General features: G+C 44.5%; 1 protein-coding gene across 7 annotated transcripts in view; it reads left to right on the forward strand.

Annotated features, from left to right (window-relative positions):
• The window catches only part of LOC110521731 (KICSTOR complex protein SZT2), a 106,324-nt gene extending 83,338 nt beyond the window's left edge, over positions 1–22,986 (forward strand). For 5 of the 7 annotated variants that reach the window (XM_036969010.1, XM_036969011.1, XM_036969013.1 and 2 more), the window contains 12 exons: positions 132–225; positions 405–485; positions 769–843; positions 4,633–4,701; positions 9,171–9,384; positions 9,677–9,863; positions 9,944–10,066; positions 10,764–11,100; positions 11,372–11,581; positions 17,881–17,991; positions 20,873–20,941; positions 21,093–22,986. In XM_036969010.1, the coding sequence (XP_036824905.1) occupies positions 132–225; positions 405–485; positions 769–843; positions 4,633–4,701; positions 9,171–9,384; positions 9,677–9,863; positions 9,944–10,066; positions 10,764–11,100; positions 11,372–11,581; positions 17,881–17,991; positions 20,873–20,941; positions 21,093–21,236 (1,714 nt within the window). In that variant the 3' untranslated portion in view covers positions 21,237–22,986. The remainder of the gene's footprint in view (positions 1–131; positions 226–404; positions 486–768; positions 844–4,632; positions 4,702–9,170; positions 9,385–9,676; positions 9,864–9,943; positions 10,067–10,763; positions 11,101–11,371; positions 11,582–17,880; positions 17,992–20,872; positions 20,942–21,092) is intronic. The other 2 variants (XM_036969016.1, XM_036969017.1) reach the window with 1 other exon arrangement.
• Positions 22,987–25,697: the final 2,711 nt, after the last annotated feature.

Here is a 25,697-nt window from a genome sequence, read left to right on the forward strand (position 1 = left end):
TCTGGGACCCCTGCTTAAAGGAGAATGCACACACACACACACACACACACACACACTCTCTCCCTCTTTGGTCTCTCCAGCTCTGCCTCACCCCTAACCCTGCTTGTCTCTCCCTCCGCTTCTCCCTGCAGCATCGCCAGGGCCCGGGCAGCCATGCTCAGCTCACTCTCGTCAGAGAGGCAGTCCTTCTCCTATAACAAGGCCAGGAGTGAGGACAGCCCAAAGGTAAGTAGTGGTGATGCAAGAGATGAGGCTATTCACACACTCACACACACTTTTCGTGACTGAAAGGCATACCGGGATATACTCACTCACTCACTCACTCACTCACACACACACATATACAAAATTCCCTCCATCATCACCCCCATCAACTCTTGAGATACTGTTGTATTTCTCTGCAGAGCACAGGGTCAGGCACCACTGCGTACCACCTCCAGAGGGCGCTCCCAGGGGGCATCGTACTGATGGAGCTGGCCTTCCAGGTGAGACTGCTGCCTACAGACCTCCTCCCCCCCTCTCTATATATTAAACCTCCACCTCTCTCTCTCTCCACCTCTCTCTCCGTCTCTCTCTCCCTCTAGCCCTTTCTCTGTCACTCCATATTACACCCCCCTCCCTTCTCACAGTGTCATGAGATGAGTTTAGAACTGTTGTCGTCATTGTAACCACACCACACAATATGCACTTTAAAATCTCTCTCTCCTTCTCCCCTTGTCTTTCGCTCTCTCCCTCTATAATTGTCTTGTCTTTCTCTCTTTCTCTCAGGGTTGCTACTTCTGTGTGAAGCAGTATGCTCTGGAGTGTTCCCGCATCCCCATGGGACAGACCGTCAACTCTCAGGTAACATCGCGACGGCGTCTCTTATCGCTGGTGCTGTGAGTTAGACCACAGAGCCAGGGCCAAATTAGCCAGACTCTAGGTCCGCCTGAGGCTGGGTAAAGGGGGATGAATAGAGAGGGAGGGAGTGTGAGATGAGATCTTGTAAACGGCTTGATTTCACATCTCTGGAATCATCGTCATGACTTTATACCCCCCCCTGCCTATTAGGGGTCGAATGGTACACTTATTAGGAGGCCTATAGTCTATGCCTGCACTGTGTTGTACGGCTGCCTCTTTAAAAAATATATATATCTTAATTGGCGCATTTCATACTGTCTTTTTGTGAGGGGCAACCGGGGACTAGTTCTGTACGATGGTGAGTGGTGGGGGGGGGCTCCTCCATCACTGTTTCAATCTTCAGTTTGGCAACATTTTGGCTTCCCGGGTAGATCACGGCGGCGATGGACAGAGTTGTGGCTAAAACGTTAACCGTATGTCGCCGCGCTCAACGAGAACAGGCTATGCATCTGCAAACGCCTCAAATATGTTGACACGTTTATGCCGACATCACACCGGTATACCAGAGCAAGAAATAACATCTTCTCCCCTCTGCATTCAAGCAGCCCTCGGCAGCTGATTCTGACTGGGCCAAATCAATTATAAGAGCGATATTTTTGACGTTTTTTTGTTTATAGCCGCGGATATGCGCCCATTCTCGGTGGTTGAGAATAGGGGGTTTCAGCGCCTTGTGAGAATGCCCGAGACACGTTACTAAGCATTCTTTTTGCACCCATTTCAGCAAACAAGTATTACACACGCTATATAAGCCAGCCAAAGTTTTTTATGAATTTCACAGTGAGAGCCCATCAGATTACCCCGGAGTGGGAGATGTACCTTGCTACAGACACACACCCCTTAGTACGCATCTGGCACTGAACGAAGCAGTGTTGGGGTGCGTTCGCATCCAAGTGGGAAGTGGGGATTTACAGCATACGACTGGGAAAAACCCAATTGAACGGCCCTCAAACTGGTAATTACTAGTGGGAAACTCATTTATCTTCCTTTAGCACCCACTTCTCTATAACAGCATTTTCATCAGTTAAATGCAACTACAAAACATTATTTATAAAAAGCAATGTATTAATGTGTTTGTTTTTTTGTTTTGTTTTTTACAAGCATGATAGCTGTACTTTTAATTTATAGTTTGCAGCTTGTTGGCCATTAGCCAATCGCCATTTCTCAATGAGTTCAAATCACATGAATGAATCCAACTGGTATTTACGACTTCAGAACTGGTAAATTCCACCTCCCACATGGTTTCAAACGCAGCATCAGAGTGGAAACTTGAGAGGCCCAGCATAACAATCCGGTCACAATAGACAATGCAAGGAACATTGTGAATGCTGAATGAACATTGTGAATGGCATTACATTTTTCCAGTGTACCAAAACTCAACCGAACCATGACGCAAAACCGCAATACTTACCGAACCGTAGGTTTGGTGGACAGTTATACCCCTACAGGCTATGGTGTGATTCATGTGAGTCCTTCTCTCTCTCCCTCCCTCCCTCTTTCTCCCTCCCTCCCTCTTTCTCTCTCCCTCCCTCTTTCTCTCTCCCTCCCTCTTTCTCTCTCCCTCCCTCTTTCTCTCTCCCTCTCTCTCTCCCTCCCTCCCTCCCTCTTTTTCTCTCCCTCCCTCCCTCTTTCTCTCTCCCTCCCTCCCTCTTTCTCCCTCCCTCCCTCCCTCCCTCCCTCCCTCCCTCCCTCCCTCCCTCCCTCACTCCCTCACTCCCTCACTCCCTCCCTCACTCCCTCCCTCCCTCCCTCTTTCTCACTCCCTCCCTCCCTCCCTCTTTCTCCCTCCCTCCCTCCCTCCCTCTTTCTCTCTCCCTCCCTCCCTCTTTCTCCCTCCCTCCCTCCCTCCCTCCCTCCCTCTTTCTCTCTCCCTCCCTCCCTCCCTCTTTCTCCCTCCCTCCCTCCCTCTTTCTCTCTTCCCTCCCTCCCTCTTTCTCTCTTCCCTCCCTCCCTCTTTCTCTCTCCCTCCCTCCCTCTTTCTCTCTCCCTCCCTCCCTCTTTCTCTCTCCCTCCCTCTTTCTCTCTCCCTCCCTCTTTCTCCCTCCCTCCCTCCCTCCCTCCCTCCCTCCCTCCCTCTTTCTCTCTCCCTCCCTCCCTCCCTCCCTCCCTCTTTCTCGCCCTCCCTCCTTCCCTCGCTCAACCCTCCCCCCTCTGTTCCTCCTTCCTTTTATCTATCTCCTAGGACTCACAGTTGACTCTGGTTCACTCTCTTCCTTCCTCTCTCTCCCACTCTCTCTCTTTCCCGCTCTCCCTCCCTCTGTTTATAAAGCTGGAGTGTATCCAGATTTTGCTCTCGGTGTAATTCAATGTAAAGGTGTTTAAATGACTGCTGTGTGTTTGCTGAGCCTCTCCAGATGTCTCTCTGTTGGTAGTGAGGGAAAGCCCCAACAGGTGCCTCTCTCCAGCAGCTGGCCATCTACGACTATTAAGACATCTGAAGTTTTTTTTTTTTTTTTTTTACGTTTGTTTGTTTGTTTCTAAATGTGTGTGCTCAAAGCCCGGAAGCTATGAAATGATGGACTGGTGTATTACTAAAACCACAGTGGGAAACTCTGTGAAGCATTTATGTTGTTGAAATGACCTACAACTATATTAACAAGAGAGGGGATTTAAAACAGTCCTGTCCTCCATTTCCTTTTTTTAAGTCAAACTGAAATAAATTAGTGAACTCACTTCGCAAAATATAATTTTCTGCTCTTTTATTAAACTCTTCATCGTGATTGCCTGCCGTGTATGGTATTCTGATCTCAGAAATATTCCGGTGCTCAAATATAACCAGTATATTTCAGACTGGTAATTGCTTTGCCGTGTAAACTAATGGGCAGGGTGGAGTGTGTGTCTCGCGACTGCAGCAGCCCGCCTACTCTAAACAGAGCTAATGGACTGTCGTGTCTGTGGACTAGGGAGATATGGAGATGGACTTAGCAGGGGTAGGTCTGTTCTGGACTTTATGTACGAGACTACTGGCTCTGCTCAGCTCGGCACGGCATGCCAAGTACAGACTGACTGGATCTCCTGTGTAAAGGCTTTTGTGAAAAGCTCTTTTTCTCTCTTCCCTCGCTCTATCTATCCTTCTCGTGACTGATCAGTTTTCAGGTCGTGAGTTGACTGTTATTTAATGTGATTCAGACAGAGGACCGTGTGTCAATGTCCTCCACGCCGTTCTCTCTCCAGACTAGTGTTACTGTATGGCTCAAAGTGATGCACGTTAGTCTGAGTAAACAAAGAGAGAGGGGGGTAAATAGTGTGTGAAGAGCCGTCGTGGTTCCAGAGTCTCGGTGCATAGCAGGGTGGCCGACGTGTGAGTTCAGCACTGGAGTGGATGAGTGAGAGATTCATTGGGCAGCTGTGTTTGCCTTTTGTATGTGTCTGTGTGGTTTATAATTGGACGCTGTCACCAGTCACCCTCAGTTCCCATCAGTGTTGACCGTTGTATTTGTGGCCTGTCTGGCCTGCTCGTGCTTGGCGCTCACACACACCCACTAATGTGTCATCTCTTGTCGCCTCTCTCTTCCATGTCACTGTAATCATATTAATGTGAGTGTGTAGCAGCACATTTGTTTGTATTTGTCTTTGCATGTGTAATACATCTCAGTATTGTGACGGTTGTCTTTTGTATGTGTATTTTGCTCTGTTTGTGTTTCTGTCTGTCTTGTTCTCTGTCCATTTCTTTTCCTTTTGTGTGTGTATGTTTCTGTGTCTGTCTCGTCCCATCTCATATCCTCTCTCCATCAGGGCTCCCTCCTCACCAAACCTCTTCGTCTCAAGCCGTTCCCTGACGCCACACCGGTCTCTGACTCTGCGGTATGTCCCAGAACCCTTAGGGGCGGGGTGTCTTCCACCAATCAGGCTCCACCCCCTCCTCTTCCCTCTGCTTGCTGCCAAGGCCCCTGATCTCTCGGCCTCTCTGTCTCTCTCTCTCTCTGAATCTACAGTATCCCTCTTTCTTTAACCCTTTCTTCCTCTCTCTTTCCCTTTCCCTGTTGTGCTATTTTTCTCTCCGTGTCTGTCTCTCTCTCTCTCTCTCTCTCTCTCTCTCTCTCTCTCTCTCTCTCTCTCTCTCTCTCTCGCTGTGTGTCTCTTTCTCACTCTCTCTCGCTCTCTCTCGCTCTCTCTCGCTCTCTCTCGCTCTCGCTCTCTGTGTGTCTCTCTCTCTCTCGCTCTCTGTCTCTGTGTGTCTCTCTGTCTCTCTCTCTGTCTCTCTCTCTCTGTGTGTCTCTCTCTCTCTCTCTGTCTCTCTCTCCCATTCTGTCTCTCTCTCTCTCTCCCATTCTGTCTCTCTCTCTCTCTGTGTCTCTGTCTCTCTCTCGCTCTCTCTCTCTCGCTCTCTCTCTCTCTTTCTCTCTCTCTCTGTGTCTCTCTCTTTCTCTCTCTCTCTGTGTCTCTGTCTCTCTCTCTCTCTCTCTCTCTCTGTGTGTCTCTCTCTCTCTGTGTCACTCTCTCTCTCTCTCTCTTGTGATGGCTTCATCTGTCTGATAGAATAGATTCAATCATCAGTGCAGCCTGGTGGAGCTTTCGACTTCCCTACGTGTCTGTTCAGTTGTGACTCTTGGGTTTATCTCAGTCCTCTAGACCCTGTTGTCTTTGGGGTTGCCTGACTCCTGTCTCAATCTACATCTCACTGCTGGGGCAAACAGGCCTGGGCGATGCTGTGCTGTGATTCACTGTCTCTGTGGGTCATTTTGCCCCTCCCTCCGAGTTACTTCTGTATCAGTCTGTGTTTGTCATGCAGCTGGTGAATAAACTAGCCTAAATGCTGCTTGTTCTGCAGAATGCCTACTGTTACTGTCTGTCCTTGTGTCTTTTTTTTTGTGCAGCTGAAATCTGGACTGAGCAATCTTCTGACTTCCATGAAGTCTTCAAGCATCTGTTTGTGATTTCTTTTAGCACATTTAGTAGTTGAAACTTCATGTCACCTGGTGTGGGGTCTTGCGGGTTGGTGACCCATCGGTCCAAGGTCCAAGGATCTTCTTCTTCCAGCCTTCTGATGGGCTCGAATCATGTCCCTGTCTGGCCCTGCCTTCCATTTCGCTCTTTCTCTGCTCCAATCAACTCTTATGTGATTTCTCTGCTTCCTGGCTGGCCCCGATAATTAAGAATCCTCTCGGTATCTGTTTTTTTTGCATCACTAATCCACTGTCATCCTCTGTCGTTGTAATGTAAAGTGTCTCTTTCTATTAAAAAATAGCTTTGATATACACTGCCCAAAAAAATAAAGGGAACACTTAAACAACACAATGTAACTCCAAGTCTATCACACTTCTGTGAAATCAAACTGTCCACTTAGGAAGCAACACTGATTGACAATACATTTCACATGCTGTTGTGCAAATGGAATAGACAACAGGTGGTAATTATAGGCAATTAGCAAGACACCCCTAATAAAGGAGTGGTTCTGCAGGTGGTAACCACAGACCACTTCTCAGTTCCTATGCTTCCTGGCTGATGTTTTGGTCACTTTGAATGCTGGCAGTGCTTTCACTCTAGTGGTAGCATGAGACAGAGTCTACAACCCACACAAGTGGCTCAGGTAGTGCAGCTCATCCAGGATGGTGCATCAATGCGAGCTGTGGCAAGAAGGTTTGTTGTGTCTGTCAGCGTAGTGTCCAGAGCATGGAGGCACTACCAGGAGACAGGCCAGTACATCAGGAGACGTGGAGGAGGCCTTAGGAGGGCAACAACCCAGGAGCAGGACCGCTACATCCGCCTTTGTGCAAGGAGGAGCACTGCCAGAGCCCTGCAAAATGACCTCCAGCAGGCCACAGATGTGCATGTGTCTGCTCAAACGGTCAGAAACAGACTCCATGAGGGTGGTATGAGGGCCCGACGTCCACAGGTGGGGGTTGTGCTTACAGCCCAACACCATGCAGGACGTTTTGCATTTTCCAGAGAACACCAAGATTGGCAAATTCGCCACTGGCGCCCTGTGCTCTTCACAGATGAAAGCAGGTTCACACTGAGCACGTGACAGAGTCTGGAGACGCCGTGGAGAACGTTCTGCTGCCTGCAACATCCTCCAGCATGACCGGTTTGGCGGTGGGTCAGTCATGGTGTGGGGTGGCATTTCTTTGGGGGGCCGCACAGCCCTCCATGTGCTTGCCAGAGGTAGCCTGACTGCCATTAGGTACCGAGATGAGATCCTCAGACCCCTTGTGAGACCATATGCTGGTGCGGTCGGCCCTGGGTTCCTCCTAATGCAAGACAATGCTAGACCTCATGTGGCTGGAGTGTGTCAGCAGTTCCTGCAAGAGGAAGGCATTGATGCTATGGACTGGCCCGCCAGTTCCCCAAACCTGAATCCAATTGAGCACATTGGGACATCATGTCTCGCTCCATCCACCAACGCCACGTTGCACCACAGACTGTCCAGGAGTTGGCGGATGCTTTAGTCCAGGTCTAGGAGGAGATCCCTCAGGACACCATCCGCCACCTCATCAGGAGCATGCCCAGGTGTTGTAGGGAGGTCATACAGGCACGTGGAGGCCACACACACTACTGAGCCTCATTTTGACTTGTTTTAAGGACATTACATCAAAGTTGGATCAGCCTGTAGTGTGGTTTTCCACTTTAATTTTGAGTGTGACTCCAAATCCAGACCTCCATGGGTTGATAAATTTGATTTTCATTGATAATTTTTGTGTGATTTTGTTGTCAGCACATTCAACTATGTAAAGAAACAAGTATTTAATAAGAATATTTCATTCATTCAGATCTAGGATGTGTTATTTTAGTGTTCCCTTTATTTTTTTGAGCAGTGTATATACCGAAAATGGACTTTTCAACTAAGTTATATTACTTTCACCTCTTTGCTAGCACATATGAACAGTTTGAAAGGTGTGTCGCAAGTTAAAGATACAAGCAAGTTTCAAAAATCTACCCAAAATTACTTTTTAGATATGATTGGCTGAGCAATTAATGCATGAAATGCCTGAGAAATGAATCCACGCTGTTGATGATAAAAGGTCCCTAATAAACGTGTTGCTCCACTCACAGAATTAAACAGTGTTATATTGTGTCCCTGTGGTTGCACTGCTAAAGGGACGTTTGCACTCCTAATAGCTTCCGCTGCCCTGTGGACTCGGGGGTCAGAGGTTCCAGTTAATTAGGCTCCAGATCTCTCCAGCTACAATTGGGGAACACTGACCAACAGAACCATTGAACTACTAAACTGCTCTGTACCGTCCCGTTTCGAACTTCTGACATTACTCTACTACTTCTACCCTTCAATCTCTTCCACCGTCTGTACACCGTCTTTTTTTTTTTTTGAAGGTGTCTGCCCGAACACAAAATAACATGGCAAAGTCAGGTTCAACGTGTTCACTTTATCAGAGAGCTGGTGAAAGGTTCAACTGTTAACGTTGACTTAAAAAGGAGAGAAAAATCACTTTATCTTGATGTGTAATGTACTATATGCATCTAGACGACTAGTGCTGGCATTAAATGAAAACGGAGTGTTGTTATTTTTCCCCCTGACTTTGGATTTGACAAGACCTGTTCCGGGCAAAGGGTCAAGATGAAAGCAGCAGTAATAGCATTTACCCCTTCCCCTTCCGAACACCCCTCCCGGAACCCTAGCTCCTGTTATTGTGTCGTAATTACAGCATGCTCCAGCCTCTCACCGCAATCATTTGCATTTTGCCATTTAATGCTTTTGTAAGCCTCCGCTTTGATGTTGGATTTAATTAAATAAGATATACAATTGTGAAGTTGATTGATATCACAGTTGCTTACGAAAGGCTCTCACAAAGGAGGGTTGGGAGTAGTGTTGCAGTATGAGCACTTTAAGTGCTGCCACAGATTGGATGGATACAACACAGACAGACAATGGCTGTAGACAACAGTTTAATGGGGCTGCTATAACTATTAGACACTAGACAGATAGCAATGCAGAGAGCGAGAGAGGCGCTGGGCCTAACTTTAGAAACGCTATTATAAAACATTGAATTGTGCATATGATACTGCCAATGCTGGCTCGATTTTAATCCAGGAGAATTCAGATTTTGTGAATGTATCGACTTGAAAAAAGGGGTTTGGGGTTTAAGGTCATGATCTGAGGATGCGAAGGATGCTGGGTAGGGTAGGTCATGGGGATCTTCTTCCTCTGGACTAGGTGATTGCTAGGTTCCATTGTGTGTGTGCGTGCGTGCGTGTGTGTGCGTTTGACTGTCTGTGTGTTTGTGTGGTGTATCCCATTCAATCCCATCCCCGCAACCCTTAATGAACTCGGTAGTGAGTGTCTACACTGTGTCGCCCCCCCTCTCTCTCATCTCCAGCTCTCCATGCTGTTCACAGAGGAGTGCGATAAGGTGCGTGACCTGATGCACGTGCACTCGTTCAGCTATGACTTCCACCTGCGGGTGGTGCACCAGTACCTGGTGGGCTGTCACATGACCCTGCGGCAGGGATACCAGCTGACCGGCTTCCTGGAGGACTTCATTGCTCATCACCCTGACATCCCCAAATTCGGACGCAATCACGTCTTCCAGGGTGAGTCTGAGCCAGCCCACCTAAACAAGTAGACCCGGATGCTGCTGCGAAGATGAGTCCCAGCAGTAGGAACATGGTTAAGACATGGTTAACATAAACCACCTGTGCTTTGCGATTTCACTTTCACATGTGATCTCTGCTTGAGCCTAAACAGTGAGCATGGTCTCCGTGAACATCTGGGAAATTGCCTTTGAAAGTATGTCGCTGTGCGCAGGTTACTAATCCGTGTTGGGTTGAATCTAGGCCTATGTCCTGTCAGTGAGCTCATGCTCTCTACCGGTCTGTCTGTCAGGGAGTTTCTCTATCTCTACGGGGATGATCACAGCCCACCAGCTGTATAACTACATCACTGACCACGCTGGCACCTATGGCATGAAGCCCCTTCGCATGTCCAAGGTTGCAATGACCAGCGAAGGCAAGAAGGGAGCGCCACCCAGCTCCGACCTGCATGAGTATGCTCTGGTGGCGCTTTGGAACAGGTAGGTTTATGGACACACACACACACACACCTCTGCGACTTTAAAAGATACATTATTCATGACCTATTCTTCTCCTCCAGCTCGGGCTCTTACAAGGACCTGGAAGGCCTGCGTCACCATGACGATTTTGACGTGTCCCTGCTGGTGTGTCACAATGCCGCTCCATTTGAGGAGCAGTCGGAGGGAGAGAGACATCTGCTGAGGTCCAGTGTAGATCTAGTTTATAAATTGCCTGGCTGAGCTGATGAGACAGTGGATTGCGCAGTCAGATGGAACAGAGTGAACGGGCATTTTAACGTCGTAGATTTAGCCAGTGCTAACTTGTGGAATAGACACCGTCTGGAATGCGGTTTTAACCAATCAGCATCCGTGATTAGACCCACCCGTTGTATAAATATCACACAATGGATGGGGGAAGTAATTACTCCTTGTCAGACGGGTTAGACCAGGGTATACATGTGGTGAAAACCATGTTGCTCTCTTTTGTCCTTGAGCAAGGCAGTTAACCCCCAACATGGGAGCCGATGGCGTGGTTGTCGATTTAAGGCAGCCACGCGCACCTCTCTGGTTCAGAGGGTATGGGTTAAATGAGGAAGACGTGTTGGTTGAATAACATTCAGTTGCGCAACTGACTAGGTATCCCATTTCCCCTTCTTCAATCCTCTGAAATGCTGTGTGGAAATGGTTTCTTTTGAAAATTGGGGAAAGGCTACAATTTTGTAGGTTACAATTTCGTACAGTAGGTTGCTATTGAAAACAGTAGGTTAGTATTCTGTACAGTAGGTTATACAACATGAAGCAGTGTATTGTACCAATATCTCTGTGTATGTAAGAGGTTCATTGCACTGCATTGACAGTGACTTGTCTGTCTTTTCAATCTGTGTGTGTTTAATGGTTCAGGCTGCGTTACTACGTGATCATGACCAGTCAGCGAGAGCTGTTCCCCCGGCTGACTGCTGACATGCGGCGCTTCAAAAAGCTTCCCCAGATACACCGAGAGGCCCGCGACCTGGGAGGAAAGGTTCCCCCTGAGAGAGGGACAGAACTGGGCGGGGCACGGGACCCTGAACCGGACCTCTGGGAGGAGACCCCACCTGCAACCTCAGCCCCAGACACCGCCATCTCTACCCCCAGCGATGGGAACGAGTTTTACCCCCTGACTGGCCGCCGGAGGTCTGGGTCTGGGGCCCAGGGACTCCTCTACCCCTCTCCTCTGTTCCCTCTACTCAATCAGGAGGTAGGGTTCTCCAGGACTGCTAGAACTTAATTGTGTTTTTAATCTTGAACTATTTAATATGCGTAACATTGTACTCGCATGGATGAAGAAACTGTAGGTTACTATTTCATACTAGGTTCATTTCTGTTTTTAAAAAAAGGAATAGGTTACTATGTTAGTATAACTGAAGAAATCAGTGTACCGATATATTTACGTCGTAGTTATTGCCAATGTGGCATGTACATGAGATTATAGGGAATGTATTTTAAATGAGTCAAATAAATCCATCCAGGTGGGCTGTGCACGGAGGCAGATCCAGGCGAGCGTGGAGCAGGCCATGGGCCACTGTCGCAGGGATAATCTGTGGAGGAGGCTGTTCCATGGTGAACACCATCACCTGGCCATGGACAAGCTCAAGCTGAGCAAACTGTCCTTCAGCGAATTGGAGGAGCTCCTCAACGCCGTGCAGAGTCGATCTGTCGAGGAGATCGACCCACAGCTGGTAAAGAACGCACTGTACCTCACTCCACTACAGACCACACCAGCTCACCTCACCGCCATACTTCATATTGATGTCTTTCCTGCCGGGTCGGGGCCCATTCCATTTCTAGTCAGTCAATTTAGGAAATAAGCTGAAATTCCAATACTCAATTTTCTTCATTTACTTTTCAATGATTGACCCTGACCTTGCTCTCCCGTTTACACACAGACCCTCCTTCCTCACTGACTCACTCAGATGTGCACTGATGTATGATGAAACGTATCTTTCTCAGGTCCTGTTTGTATCGCCTCTATTCGCTTATTGCTTTAGCAGTAGCTGCTGTGTTGATTTGACAGCATCTGTTTGCTGCTCTTCCTGTTTAGGAAACATCTCAAACGCCCATCAGCACCCTACTGTACACATACAGCAAGAGGCATAATTATTATAGAGCCATCTACACCCATCATTAAAACACATCCGGTCACTGATTGGATTGTGCAGCCGTTCAGAGCGATTGGATGGTTCCAGTCAGCTGTACATATGTATTGTTTTCAATAGCCTAATTTCCAGTATCACGTCATGTCCATATTAGGCTATTGCGTTCCAGTGGTGATTTTGATTTGGCTATGTACCTCCTTGAGTTAGATAAGCGTGCATTGTGTCAGTGTTGTAGAGTTTCCTGTTCGCCTCTTGTGCTTGTTAGATGGATACATTTAGTTACTGAGAACAGATTATCTTCTGCAAAAACTTTTTTTAATTGTGATTAGTGGAATTGTACCATTAAACCCATGCAACCCAATACCATTACAATAGCAAAACGCTATAATCTTTTTTTGATCTCCTTCTTATTGTTATTACAATTATCATTATAATAATAAGTAATGTCGATATCATTAGTGCTCTTTGTATATGACTGGAAAAGTCACGTTTTGTGTGTGTATTTACCTCGAGTGTGTCGTCGAAAATGGAATGAGACGGAATTCACAACACAAGCTGTTCACAAAATGTATTTTATCAAACAATAGACCATTCATTGTGTAACAATGAGCATTGGGATTGCAAACAGAGGAAGATCGTCAAAGGTAAACAATTTATTTTATTGCAGTTTGTGATTTTGTTACGCCTGTGCTGGTTGAAATAGTTGTTTTTTATGGGGCTCTATCCTCAGATAATCGCATCGTATTCTTTCGCAGTAAATCCTTTTTTAAATCTGACAACGCAGTTGGATTAGCAAGATTCTAGGCTTTCGAAACATGTGAGACACTTGTATTTTCATGAATGATTACTTTTTATGTAGCGATCACCGTATGTTGTCGAATTTCATCCCGCTACCAGGTTCCGTGCGCAGAGAGGTTAATACCATAACTTACTTAGGCCTAAATTTCCATATATAGGCTACTGTATCAATCTATCATTCATTCGTTCATGCCATCACACAGAACACGAGACATTCATGCTTTGAAATTCAATCAAGCATTTTAGTTTTAAAATGAAATAACAAAGGGAGCTTTGAAAAATTTGCCTAAACAATAAATAAACCGCAATTCACAAATGCATGCAACTGTTTTTAGTCTGCTGTAATAAAGGCTTTACAGCCTCCCTGGTACACTTACAGTGCCTTGCGAAAGTATTCGGCCCCCTTGAACTTTGCGACCTTTTGCCACATTTCAGGCTTCAAACATAAAGATATAAAACTGTATTTTTTTGTGAAGAATCAACAACAAGTGGGACACAATCATGAAGTGGAACGACATTTATCGGATATTTCAAACTTTTTTAACATATCAAAAACTGAAAAATTGGGCGTGCAAAATTATTCAGCCCCTTTACTTTCAGTGCAGCAAACTCTCTCCAGAAGTTCAGTGAGGATCTCTGAATGATCCAATGTTGACCTAAATGACTAATGATGATAAATACAATCCACCTGTGTGTAATCAAGTCTCCGTATAAATGCACCTGCACTGTGATAGTCTCAGAGGTCCGTTAAAAGCGCAGAGAGCATCATGAAGAACAAGGAACACACCAGGCAGGTCCGAGATACTGTTGTGAAGAAGTTTAAAGCCGGATTTGGATACAAAAATATTTCCCAAGCTTTAAACATCCCAAGGAGCACTGTGCAAGCGATAATATTGAAATGGAAGGAGTATCAGACCACTGCAAATCTACCAAGACCTGGCCGTCCCTCTAAACTTTCAGCTCATACAAGGAGAAGACTGATCAGAGATGCAGCCAAGAGGCCCATGATCACTCTGGATGAACTGCAGAGATCTACAGCTGAGGTGGGAGACTCTGCCCATAGGACAACAATCAGTCGTATATTGCACAAATCTGGCCTTTATGGAAGAGTGGCAAGAAGAAAGCCATTTCTTAAAGATATCCATAAAAAGTGTTGTTTAAAGTTTGCCACAAGCCACCTGGGAGACACACCAAACATGTGGAAGAAGGTGCTCTGGTCAGATGAAACCAAAATTGAACTTTTTGGCAACAATGCAAAACGTTATGTTTGGCGTAAAAGCAACACAGCCGAACACACCATCCCCACTGTCAAACATGGTGGTGGCAGCATCATGGTTTGGGCCTGCTTTTCTTCAGCAGGGACAGGGAAGATAGTTAAAATTGATGGGAAGATGGATGGAGCCAAATACAGGACCATTCTGGAAGAAAACCTGATGGAGTCTGCAAAAGACCTGAGACTGGGACGGAGATTTGTCTTCCAACAAGACAATGATCCAAAACATAAAGCAAAATCTACAATGGAATGGTTCAAAAATAAACATATCCAGGTGTTAGAATGGCCAAGTCAAAGTCCAGACCTGAATCCAATCGAGAATCTGTGGAAAGAACTGAAAACTGCTGTTCACAAATGCTCTCCATCCAACCTCACTGAGCTCGAGCTGTTTTGCAAGGAGGAATGGGAAAAAATGTCAGTCTCTCGATGTGCAAAACTGATAGAGACATACCCCAAGCGACTTACAGCTGTAATTGCAGCAAAAGGTGGCGCTACAAAGTATTAACTTAAGGGGGCTGAATAATTTTGCACACCCAATTTTTCAGTTTTTGATTTGTTAAAAAAGTTTGAAATATCCAATAAATGTCGTTCCACTTCATGATTGTGTCCCACTTGTTGTTGAGGCACTGTATTTATTTAGTGTTTACACTGTTCCAAAGGGTTTGAAAAAATATATATTGTAATCAACTGTTTGGCACACAATACTCGCGCATCGCTTGCTCCTATACCCTCCTTTTTTCTTGATCTCCAGTAGTTTCCACAACTAACTCAATGTCTTCCACAGATCTGACTTCCCCTTTCCCTTCTGAGCAACCAGTAAACATTCACTCGTTTCGAGTTTATTTTTCCACATCCATTGTGCTGTCATGTGTTACTGTGTTTGGAGTTTGTTATAACCCATTTATTGATGTGATTATGATAGGCTATAGGTCAGGCCCTATTGGTTACATGCGTGCCATGCTTATATGTTTTATGTAAAGAGAGCAAGGGTTGAGGGAATAGGGAATGTTTTTCCTAAACAAATTTGGGTTTTCGGTAACATAATTCTTCAGTCAGAAACAAGTAAGAAACCAAATGGCTGAAATAATGTTGACACTTCAGCACGGACAGCGCAATAAACACATGCTGTGCTGTGGTGCCTTTCCGCTGCTGTAGGGAGGAGAGCGAGACGGCGTGCGCCAGTCACACAGGAACTCGCTGTCATTTTTTTTTTTTAACATAGCGTGACCATCGGACTCTTTCTTGAGTCATTTTTGTGTCTTAATTATGTCATCAAACAGTATGGTTAAAGCATCAGACAAGCTCACTGCATATGTAGTTTATTGTATTCAAACACATAGGGGTGTGTCTGCCTATAAATGGGCCAATCGATTGGTCGAAAGAACAGGATGACTCTCTGTCGACCAAGATTTTTTTTTTTAGTCGGGGACAGCCCTAATTGGTTTTCTACCCAAAGTTGTAAAGCAAATGTTGTCACCTATTTAATAAAGACAAGAGACCAGCACAATGGATGAGTGTGGCGGTATAATAGGAACAGAAGCGTCCTAGTACTTTCGCACGACTTTAAGGTAAATAATGCAGGCGACTTCAATTACTATTTTCTCTGAAAAGAGGAAAAACACATCACCAGATTCACAGGGAATACATTACATAGTATGGAGAAGCAATGCTCCTTGCCGCAGCTTCATACTACATTGTCAAACATAAAGAATTTATACTGGTTGTTGGGGTGGGATTGGCACGGGGTGTGGGGGGCTTTTTGACATTTTTGGGGGGGATTCCTCATGTCTTACTCATTGGTAGGAAAAATGTTGGTTCAAATTGGATGTTGGGTACTATATTTATTGAAATATTATCTGGATCCTAGAAATAAAAGTGGCCAATTTGAGTGCAATCAATTCGTTTAATGTCGCTGAGGTGAAATAAAATGGGTTTTTTTAAATTGCAGAAATGCCAATCTTAGCTGTTTCTAACTACAGAAAGAATTTCAGAACAATCTGAGATGGTGGGTGTCATGGCTTGCTGAAATGACAAGGAACGACTCCACAGCATCCTTGGATGAATAGTGATAATCACAGAAAGAGGTGTGTGTGTGTGTGTGTGTACACATGTTTCTTGTGCGTGTCGAAACAGGAGAGAAACACATTCATGGAGAAAGGAGTCCTGATAATCACAGGCTCCCTCTAAAAGCCCCCATACTTTTCCTGATCCAGTGGTTGTGGGCTACTGGGCTTCCTCACTTTGTGACTGACAGTTCCTTCGAGTCTTTGAGCCTTCCCACAGTGCACCGCAGCAGCTCATCCCATCAGAGATGAGACGGGGAGGCAGGTGGAGAATGGAGCCAAGACCAGGCCGTATCCTCCATATATTAACCACACAAGCTTTACAGTGACTGCAACATGAGGATAGTTCTGTCGTCGTATCGTCATGCGCAGTTGGAGAACGTATAAATGCGCTGAACGCAGATATTGGCATTGTGATTACATGTAGCTACTCCACTGTGCCAATGTCATATTTGATCTATTCTGTAGTTACATCCCTGTTCCCTTATATAGTTACCTACTTTTGACAATGGACTATGGGCTCTGGTCAACAGTAGTGCACCGTTTTAGGGAATAGGGTACCATTTGGGATGCAACCTGTGTGTTTGTTTTATACCCCCTGTCAGAATTCTACATGCTGCTCACAACTAGGGGATAGCGCTCAGCTACCAGAGGTCTACTCTGGCTACATGTGAGCCCCAGCTTCAAAATAGATTTTAAACCAAATTGAACTACACATAGAATGTGTCTGATGATACTCTTTTTTAGTAACAAATAAAATTTCATTTAAATGATGTCTCGTTAAAGATGAACTAAAACTATTATCAAATCCATCATGAGGTTGAAGCTTCTCGATGCTCAGAAGCCCAACGTGCAGAAGGTATTCATTCTGACTAGGATGTTAGCATGGGATTCTTCCCAAACCCTATTTCCTAGTATATAGGCAATGGGGTGCCATTTGGGACAGTGGAGAGCAGCCTTTAAATAAAAAAATAAAAAACATTATTATATCATTATGTAGTAAAAGATCTACACTTCAATTTAGTGTGGAGGTATAGCTACAGTAAAGAGCTGCCCTCTTCCAAGATAATACCCGCTCTGTCTTTCCCACGGGGATCTCAGCAATTATCAACAGGGAAGTCCTAATTTAAAAACCCAAACGTACTATTTATATGGCTGTGTGATAAAGAAAAAATAAGTGGAATGGAAACTTCACTGCCAGCGAGCTGAGAGAACAGATTAAGAGTGTGTAGTAAAGTATGCACGTTGAGAACTGAGTAGGCTCTACAGCATTGCAGGGGTCGCCGTTGAAAAGCTGCCTACAGCTCCCTCCCCCCCCCGCTTCGCCTTCCCTCCCGATCCTCTTCTCTGCCTGCATCAATTGCTGCTATTCATAATGTATGCCAGGGAATCACAGATTCTCAGCCAAGAAATGTTTTATACATTTTAGATTCAAAGCCAGCTTAGTAATTGGATGTGTACTATTTCTGCATTTTTAATTTGGAAGGTAATATCTAGAAGACTTTGAAAGATCTTAACTTTTTATCTTAATTCCTAATGCACCTTTTGTCCGTGTGTGTAGGCTATTTGTTCCTCCAGTTTTAGCAATAGTTCTTATGTTGCTGAAGCGGTTTTGTATGTGGGTGGTAACATGCCAAGCCATTTCTTTGTCTGTAGTTCAGAAGCCTGATGAATACTTTCGGGTCGAAATGTTGAACAATAACACTTCTTTTTTTTTTTTTACTTTGTGTCCTCTCTCTCGGTTCCAGGACTGTTTCCTAACCATGAGTCCCAGCTGGTACCAGAGTCTGATCAAAGTGCTGCTGACTCGATTCCCTCAGAGCTGCCGACACTTTGATGACAGTGGCATTCAGTATCTGGTAAGAACAGAACAACTAATATAACGTATAAAATATAAACACTACAAGAACATGTCAAAACTGCCACTCCACAATCGCAGTAGAATTCAAATGGTTCCAGAGTGTGGCCTTCAGAGCTCAACCCCCACTAAATCAGGGTCATGTTCAGTAGGGCACACGTAGCATAATCTGCAATGGAAAAAGTATCAGAACTTTTCTCCCCACTGAACACATCCCATCCCAGTATATTATGAGGTGCCTCCCCTTATTTCTGACAATATATAAATAGCTCTCTAAGTTCCGCAATGACTGACATGACAAGAGGAAACCTACTGAAGCAATACCCAATTTCAAAATTGCACCTTGTGCATTCAACTATTACAACTTTCAAGAGTAAGTTGAAAGCCTGACTTTCAAAAAGAACAAAAACAATTGCATTTGTTCATCTCCCCCTACCTCTCCGCACCCAAAAGTTTGGGAACCACTGGACTACAGCACCATCAGCTACTGCACCTCCAGCTGATTCAATGTGACCCAGAATATAATGCAGATTAACAGGGGAAAGCACCCCACTAAGCAAATGAATCATCCCCTGTTCTCTACTCCACATTCGAATGATTCCATCCGCCTCAAGCCAAACTGTATCGTGACACTGCATGCAACAACATCAAAACCACCGGGTGCCTCTATCAAAGTTCCCATAGCTCAGTCATTGGACTCCACTGTTTATTAAATGCATTCAAGACAAATACTATATCAATCTATATGTGTAATATTCAATCATTAATTCCCTCCCTCTGTCCCCTATTTGATTTCAATGGATTTTGAAGGTCAACTTTTTAAACTGAACAAAAATATAATCACAGCATGTAAAGTGTTGGTCCCATGTTTCATAAGCTGAAATAAAAGATCCCAGAAATGTTCCATACGCACAAAAAGCTTACTTCTCTTAAAATTTGTGGGCACATTTGCTTACATCCCTGTTAGTGAACATTTCTCCTTTGCCAAGATAATCCATCCACCTGACAGGTGTGGCATATCAAAAAGCTGATTAAACAGCATGATCATTACACAGGTGCAACTTGTGCTGGGGACAATAAAAGGCCACTCTAAAATGGGCAGTTTTGTCACACAACACAATGCCACAGATGTCTCAAGTTTTAAAGGGAGAGTGCATTTGGCATGCTGACTGCAGGAATGTCCACCAGAGCTGTTTCCCAGATAATTTAATGTTAATTTCTCTACCATAAGCTGCCTCCAATGTCGTTTTATAGAATTTGGCAGTACGTCCAACCACGTGTAACCACGCCAGCCCACATTTGGATTCTTCACCTGCGGTATCGTCTGAGACCAGCCACCCGGACAGCTGATAAAACTGTGGGTTTGCACAATGAAGAATTTCTGCACATCCTGCCAGAACCCGTCTTAGGGAAGCTCATCTGCGTGCTTGTCATCCTCACTGGGGTCTTGACCTGACTGCAGTTCGGCGTTGTAACCGACTTCAGTGGGCAAATGCTCACCTTCGATGGCCACTGTCATGCTGGAGAAGTGTGCTCTTCACTGATGAATCCCGGTTTCAACTGTACCGATGGCAGACAGCATGTATGGCGTCGTGTGGGCGAGTGGTTTGCTGATGTCAATGTTGTGAACAGAATGCCTCATGATGGGGTTATGGTATGGGCAGGCATAAGCTACGAACAACCAACTCAATTGCATTTTATTGATGGCAAGATCCTGAGGCCCATGGCTGTGCCTTTCATCTGCTTCCATCACCTCATGTTTCAGCATAATACTGCACGGCTCCATGTCGCAAGGATCTGTACACAATTCCTGGAATCTGAAAATGTCCCAGTTCTTCCATGGCCTGCATACTCACCAGACATTGAGCATGTTTGTGATGCTCTGGATTGAGGTGTACAACAGCGTGTTCCAGTTCCCGCCAATTTCCAGCAACTTCGCACATCCATCGAAGAGGAGTGGGACAACATTCCACTGGCCAAAATCAACAGCCTGATCAACTCTATGTGAAGGAGATGTGTCGCGCTACATGAGGGAAATGGTGGTCACACCAGAAACTGACCGGTTTTCTGATCCAGGCCCCTACCTTTTTATTTTGGGGGGTATTTGTGACCAACAGATGCATATCTGTATTCACAGTCATGTGAAATCCAAAGATTAGGGCCTAATGAATTTATTTCAATGGACTGATATCCTTATATGAACTGTAACTCAGTAAAATTGTTGACATTTTAGCGTTTTATATTTTTGTTCAGTTCTACTGGACTAATCCGTTATAAGGAACTGCCTCAAGTCACCTTGAACTTTTCTAAATGAAACTCAGCTGTTTCTCTCAGGCTCATAGGTAACAGGGGAGAAAAATAACTATTGAGTGTGAAGAAGGGAGAAAGAAGAAAAAAATGGTCTGTTCAAACATGTAAAATTGTGAGACCTCTGCAGTTTGGAAGAAGGGTTTTGACATTGTGTAAAAATGTGAAGCGTGGCTCTCAAGGGGGATTATGGGAGTCTTGTGGGGAAATTTCATCTCCTCTTCTGTGTCAAGAGGTTCCTCTCTACTTAATATGGTAATTGAGAGAGTTGAGATCAAAAGAACATCCCCCTGACTTTTTTCTTCTTCTGGAGATGTTCTGCCCTAGTACTGTAGTTGGTGACATAAACTCCACCTCTCCCTCCCTCCCTAGCAAACGACACACACAATAACTTTTTTGTTCCAGAGGGAAAAAGACTTAAACAGCGCAAACACAAGATCCCATCCATCTATTAACTGTAGGCAGTCACCTATTTTTGTTCCAAGTTATATTGTGGGGAGGGGGTGGAATTTTAAGTAAGTCATTATAGCTTGAAATAAACAGTTGCCCTGCAATTCTTTTACTTTCTCTTTCAGGCTGTCCTAAACCAGAAATTCACTGACTGCTTTGTTCTGGTTTTCCTTGACACTAAGGCAGGAAAAACGGTGAGTAATTGGGATGCCTGCCCCTTGATATGCTCTCACTCTTAAAATCCCATTTATATTATTATATAGCTTCTCCAATACTGTGTATGAATTCCTTATAAGCTATAACATGAGATGACATTTTCAATTTATCTTTGTTGCCTCCCACCAGAGCCTCAAGGTTGTGTTTAGGGAGCCGTTGCCATCCCAACCGCAGCCTAGCAGCAGCCCCCCACCCCAGCTGGTGTCCATGTACCATCATCTGGAGTCTGTGATCAACACAGCCTGCTACAACCTTTGGACCGGTTTGCTCTAGGGCTGGAGGGCCAATCAGGACCAGGCGTGCCTCAGAGAAACGGAGCTGCTGGGAGGTGTAGTTCCAGACAGGCGGCTTCCTTTATAGGCCGCCTTGGCTTGTGGGACACCAATAAAGGATGTTATCATTGAAATGTGCTGAACCAGCGAATCAGAGAGATAGTTTGCAGGTCAAAGCTTCCTGTACAAATAATCAGTCGTTTACTAATTCTACCACTGGGGGGAAATATATTCGGAGGAACTATACACACAATTGCACACAAAGGTTCTTCTTTATCAGACAGTGTATGTGCCCTATAGTGACTGAAAATACATTTTTACTTTCCTCTCAACACAAAATGTAAGTTGAACCAGAGACCGGCTTTGGCTGAACTCTTTTCTGCCAGTTGTGGGTGTTGAAATGCCCTCTGCAGTGGACATTGGGCCTCACAGACAGAAGTCATTTTATAAACGCTTTGCTTTGAGGCTCAGGTGAACACTACCTCACAATGACAGAATCCGATTGAAGAAGGTTTAGCTTTTTGCACTGAACAGTGCACCAGATCAAAGCAGGGAAGTTATGCAATTTGCCCCCATTTCAATGCCAACTTTCTGGGCCCATTTCTCATTGACTTGGAGGTCAGTGGTGGTAGGGTAGAATGAAAGGGGGGTGAGACTTTGTCTAGTTTGATCTAAAGCCGAACTTCTGTATGTAATCTCAGTCATGTTCCCATTCAGCTTCTACTTCTAATGAGAGATCATCCACAATACATGTGCAGTTAACCTGAAGTGGATCTCACTCCCCAACCAACTGAATTGGACTGTAAACAAGTCACTATTGTGCAACCAAGTGTTGGGAAATTAGATTCTATTCTCCAACTCGTAACCCATTTATCATTGTAGGTGTTCAAATCCTATGAACACGAATATATGAAGTTATTTCTCTCGGATCCTGTGCCTTGCGAAGGTACAGGACGAGATGCTCAAGATCGCCACTGCACACAATCCAGTGAATGCACAGTCTTGAGTCTTCTGCAGAGGTGAAAGATTGCTGCCATTTCAGTCTGAAATATTGGGTAATAGATTTTTTTTTCCCTCTTCCCATTGTATCCTACCTGTCAAACCTGCTACCCAATTTGCCCTACTGCCATATTTTCATCCTAGAAGTGCCTTAGTTTTTGTTTTATTTCTTAACAATGCTAGCAGAGCAGTTTTATTGTTATTGCATCAATCGTGCAAGTGGAATTTCTGGGAAATGCAATTGGACTGCTAACTAGCTACATTCGGACAGGCTTGAGGGTATAGCTGGTCTCTGTTTACAAAGATATGGAGTGTTGGGTGGACATACTGTAGGAGCCAGCTTGTGTACAACATTGTAATATCACACACACACCACACACCCACACATCAGTTCAGAGATGTCATTGCAATACCTTATGACTTCAAGATGGCCTTAACGTTTGTACACGTTTCAATGGAAGGAAACCAAATGTTTCAATATTGTTTAAAGTTCCTTATTAAAAAGGAATGAATGAAATTGGAATGTTAATAATAATGGATTTCCGAGTAAGGTGAATTGTGTCTTTACAGATGTTTCGAAGGTAAGAACACTGGATTTTGAATAATTCAAGATGATGTTAACAGTGAGGCCAGCTATAGCAACAGTATATGCATTCTGAAACTGTACTATAATCTGAACCTTGTACATGTACATTATGTATATACAGATGGATTTGTATGATATGCTACAATAAACCTTATGGTATATTCAAGTGTGTTTTAACAGTAACTTGACAGATGTAAGTATGGTCCTACTGTATACATGTGTGCGTTGTGCACTGTTAGGGACTGAGAGTGGAGTGAAGAGCGAGTGTTGGGTGGACATACTGTAGGAGCCGCACTGCTTCTTGCGACAATGACCGCTCAACCCGGAAGCCAGCCACACCAATGTGTCGGAGGAAACACTGTACACCTGGCAACCATGTCAGCATGCATACGTCAAACCCACATTTCACATTGTTAGTTCATGATTTTGCCTATTCTACCAAGTATAATATTCCGGTCTCTTGGTCCATCACTTGTAGCTGCTCTTCCAGTAATCTTTCACCCAACCCAGACCTTCATTTGTAGAACCTTGATTCAAAGTTGACAGTTTTACTTTATACAGTATACACACTAACATTATCATAGCCTTACTACTACACTCAACATTGTAAATATGATGATTGAAGTGAGGAAACCGTTTAAATCCACAATGTCATAAGTGAGTTGAACTGTAGTCCAGTGCAATTAAAGGTACTTTAGTTAAGACATCTATTAGTTCACCATTAAACCCATTAAATGTGAGGCCTCTGGCTAAAAGTAATGCACTATATGAGGAATAGTTTGTCATTTGGAATGCAGCTCAGTTCTCACCTAGTAGTTTGTATTCATAGCCAATTTATCCCTGGTAACCCAGTCTACACTCCAGTAGACTGAAGAGGTACATGTATGGGAATTTCAGCTCTTCTGCACTGTCTGGGGCCACGTCTACACTTGACACTTACATGCGACTTCTGCTATCTGAATACAAATATCGCATTGAAAAGACTGGTCCAGAGGTGGTCAGGGACACAATGTTTACATATTTTTCCTCAGTCTGGACGCAATCAGGCTACCGAAAGAGCATACAGTGGGCGACGTCATCAGCACTCCGCCCACAAGTCTCCAAAGCAAAATATTAGAATAGTGAAACATTAAAAAAGTTACCCTTTTTAGATAAAACTATACTAAATATATTCACGTCACCAGATATCTGATTAAAACACACTGTTTAGTAATGCTCTACAGTACCCTCTAGAGTAGCACCATAGTGTAGCCGGAGGACAGAGAAAAAGAGAGCTAGCTATTTTGTTGTATATTTTTTTACTTTTCACGTACTTTGCAACAATGTGACTCAAACCGAGAGGAATTATATTCATGTTTGCGACCTGGCTAAAGGCATCCGAAAACATGGGTTCGGTTTGCTCCTAGCAGAACTCGGCTAGGGGAAATGAATATTTGTGTTCGCATACTCCCTTAAAATACCTTCCCTTAAAAAAGGCAAGGCAGGGTGGGAGGCATGGTTTCCGGGTTTGGGAGAAAGAGGATGGAAGTGGACAAAGAAACTCTTAATAACATTCAAAGAATGTTTTATGTTCTCAGCCTCCACAAAACTCTATCCTCTATCCTGTTAAGTGTGTTCAGGTGTGTTGGCCGCTCCTACTAATTGGCCACACCTGATGTTGAGTGCTTGTTTCCTTTGAAATGGCGTATGTTTGAATAGACTAAAATAAACAGCTTTGTATGTTAAAAAAAAACATGGCTTGCTAGCTCCATCCTGCTGGTGGACTAATTCCATGGATAACAAACAGAACATCATAGGCTCGACTCTAACTGATCACCTTTTGCAGGATTAATGCATCAGCAAATGCATTTCCATGTGTCCTATCTGTGCTTGGAGATCAAAATAGTTAACTCAAACTAAGGTAGCGGTGTTATTAAAAAAGGTTCAGGGAACCACAGTAAAACCTTCTCAGAATCTCCCTGCAACCTAAACATTTACTTTACAAGAACCGGCGAAACTTTCACTTCCGTTCTCAGAATGTAAATAAAAAAATGATATATATATAATGTTTTACAGATCAGGAAATGTATGGCTTCTTTCCCAGAACCAATGGAAAACCAACATTTTACGTTCGTACGACTTCTAAGGAACCAAATGTGCTTACTAGGCATGCTCTATAGTTTTTTTCCTCCCTAATCTTGAACGGGCCAGGCCGCCACTCAGAGCCAGCGGCAGAACAAATCAGTTGGATGGGCAATTGATTTCTACAGGCAGGCCAGTTTTTTTTCATGGGAACACCTGTGTGCATGTGCTTGCGTGTGCAGAAATGTTGGTAATGCGTGTTATAATAAAGACCATAGGCAGCTTGTTGGGTGAAGCTTACAATTGATCCTACCACATATGATTATTTTATATGCACATTTCCATGGAACAGATTAATTTCAATAATAACGTTTTCATTTCTCAAAATTATTGTCACAAGGTTCATCCTAAAAATCTAAATTAAAATTACGTACTTAGCAGCAATGTGACTCAAACCGAGAGGAATTATAGGGTTAGGGTCACGGCCGGTTGTAACAGTGCCTCAAGCACTGTGATGGAGTACCTTAGACCGCTGCGCCACTCGTGAGGCCCGTAATGCCTCACTTTCTATCTGTCTTGGCTTGAGCTATTGCTAGTGAAGTGCAACATTGTATTCAACTCAGCAGGTTGGCGTGCTCAGGTGACGGTTCTATGAGCTAGCGACTATGCTAGTCACTCAGTGTGGTATCTTTCTGCCTGGCGGCAGGATGAGTCGAGGTATTAATATCAGAGTAATTCCGTGCCAGAGGTGTGATGCACGTGCACCCACCCCCAATAAATACATGGGCGCGTAGCTTCACTTCCCCAATACTCTTG

Source organism: Oncorhynchus mykiss, chromosome 30 (genome assembly GCF_013265735.2).
Source record: "Oncorhynchus mykiss isolate Arlee chromosome 30, USDA_OmykA_1.1, whole genome shotgun sequence".
NCBI classification, from domain to species: domain Eukaryota; kingdom Metazoa; phylum Chordata; class Actinopteri; order Salmoniformes; family Salmonidae; genus Oncorhynchus; species Oncorhynchus mykiss.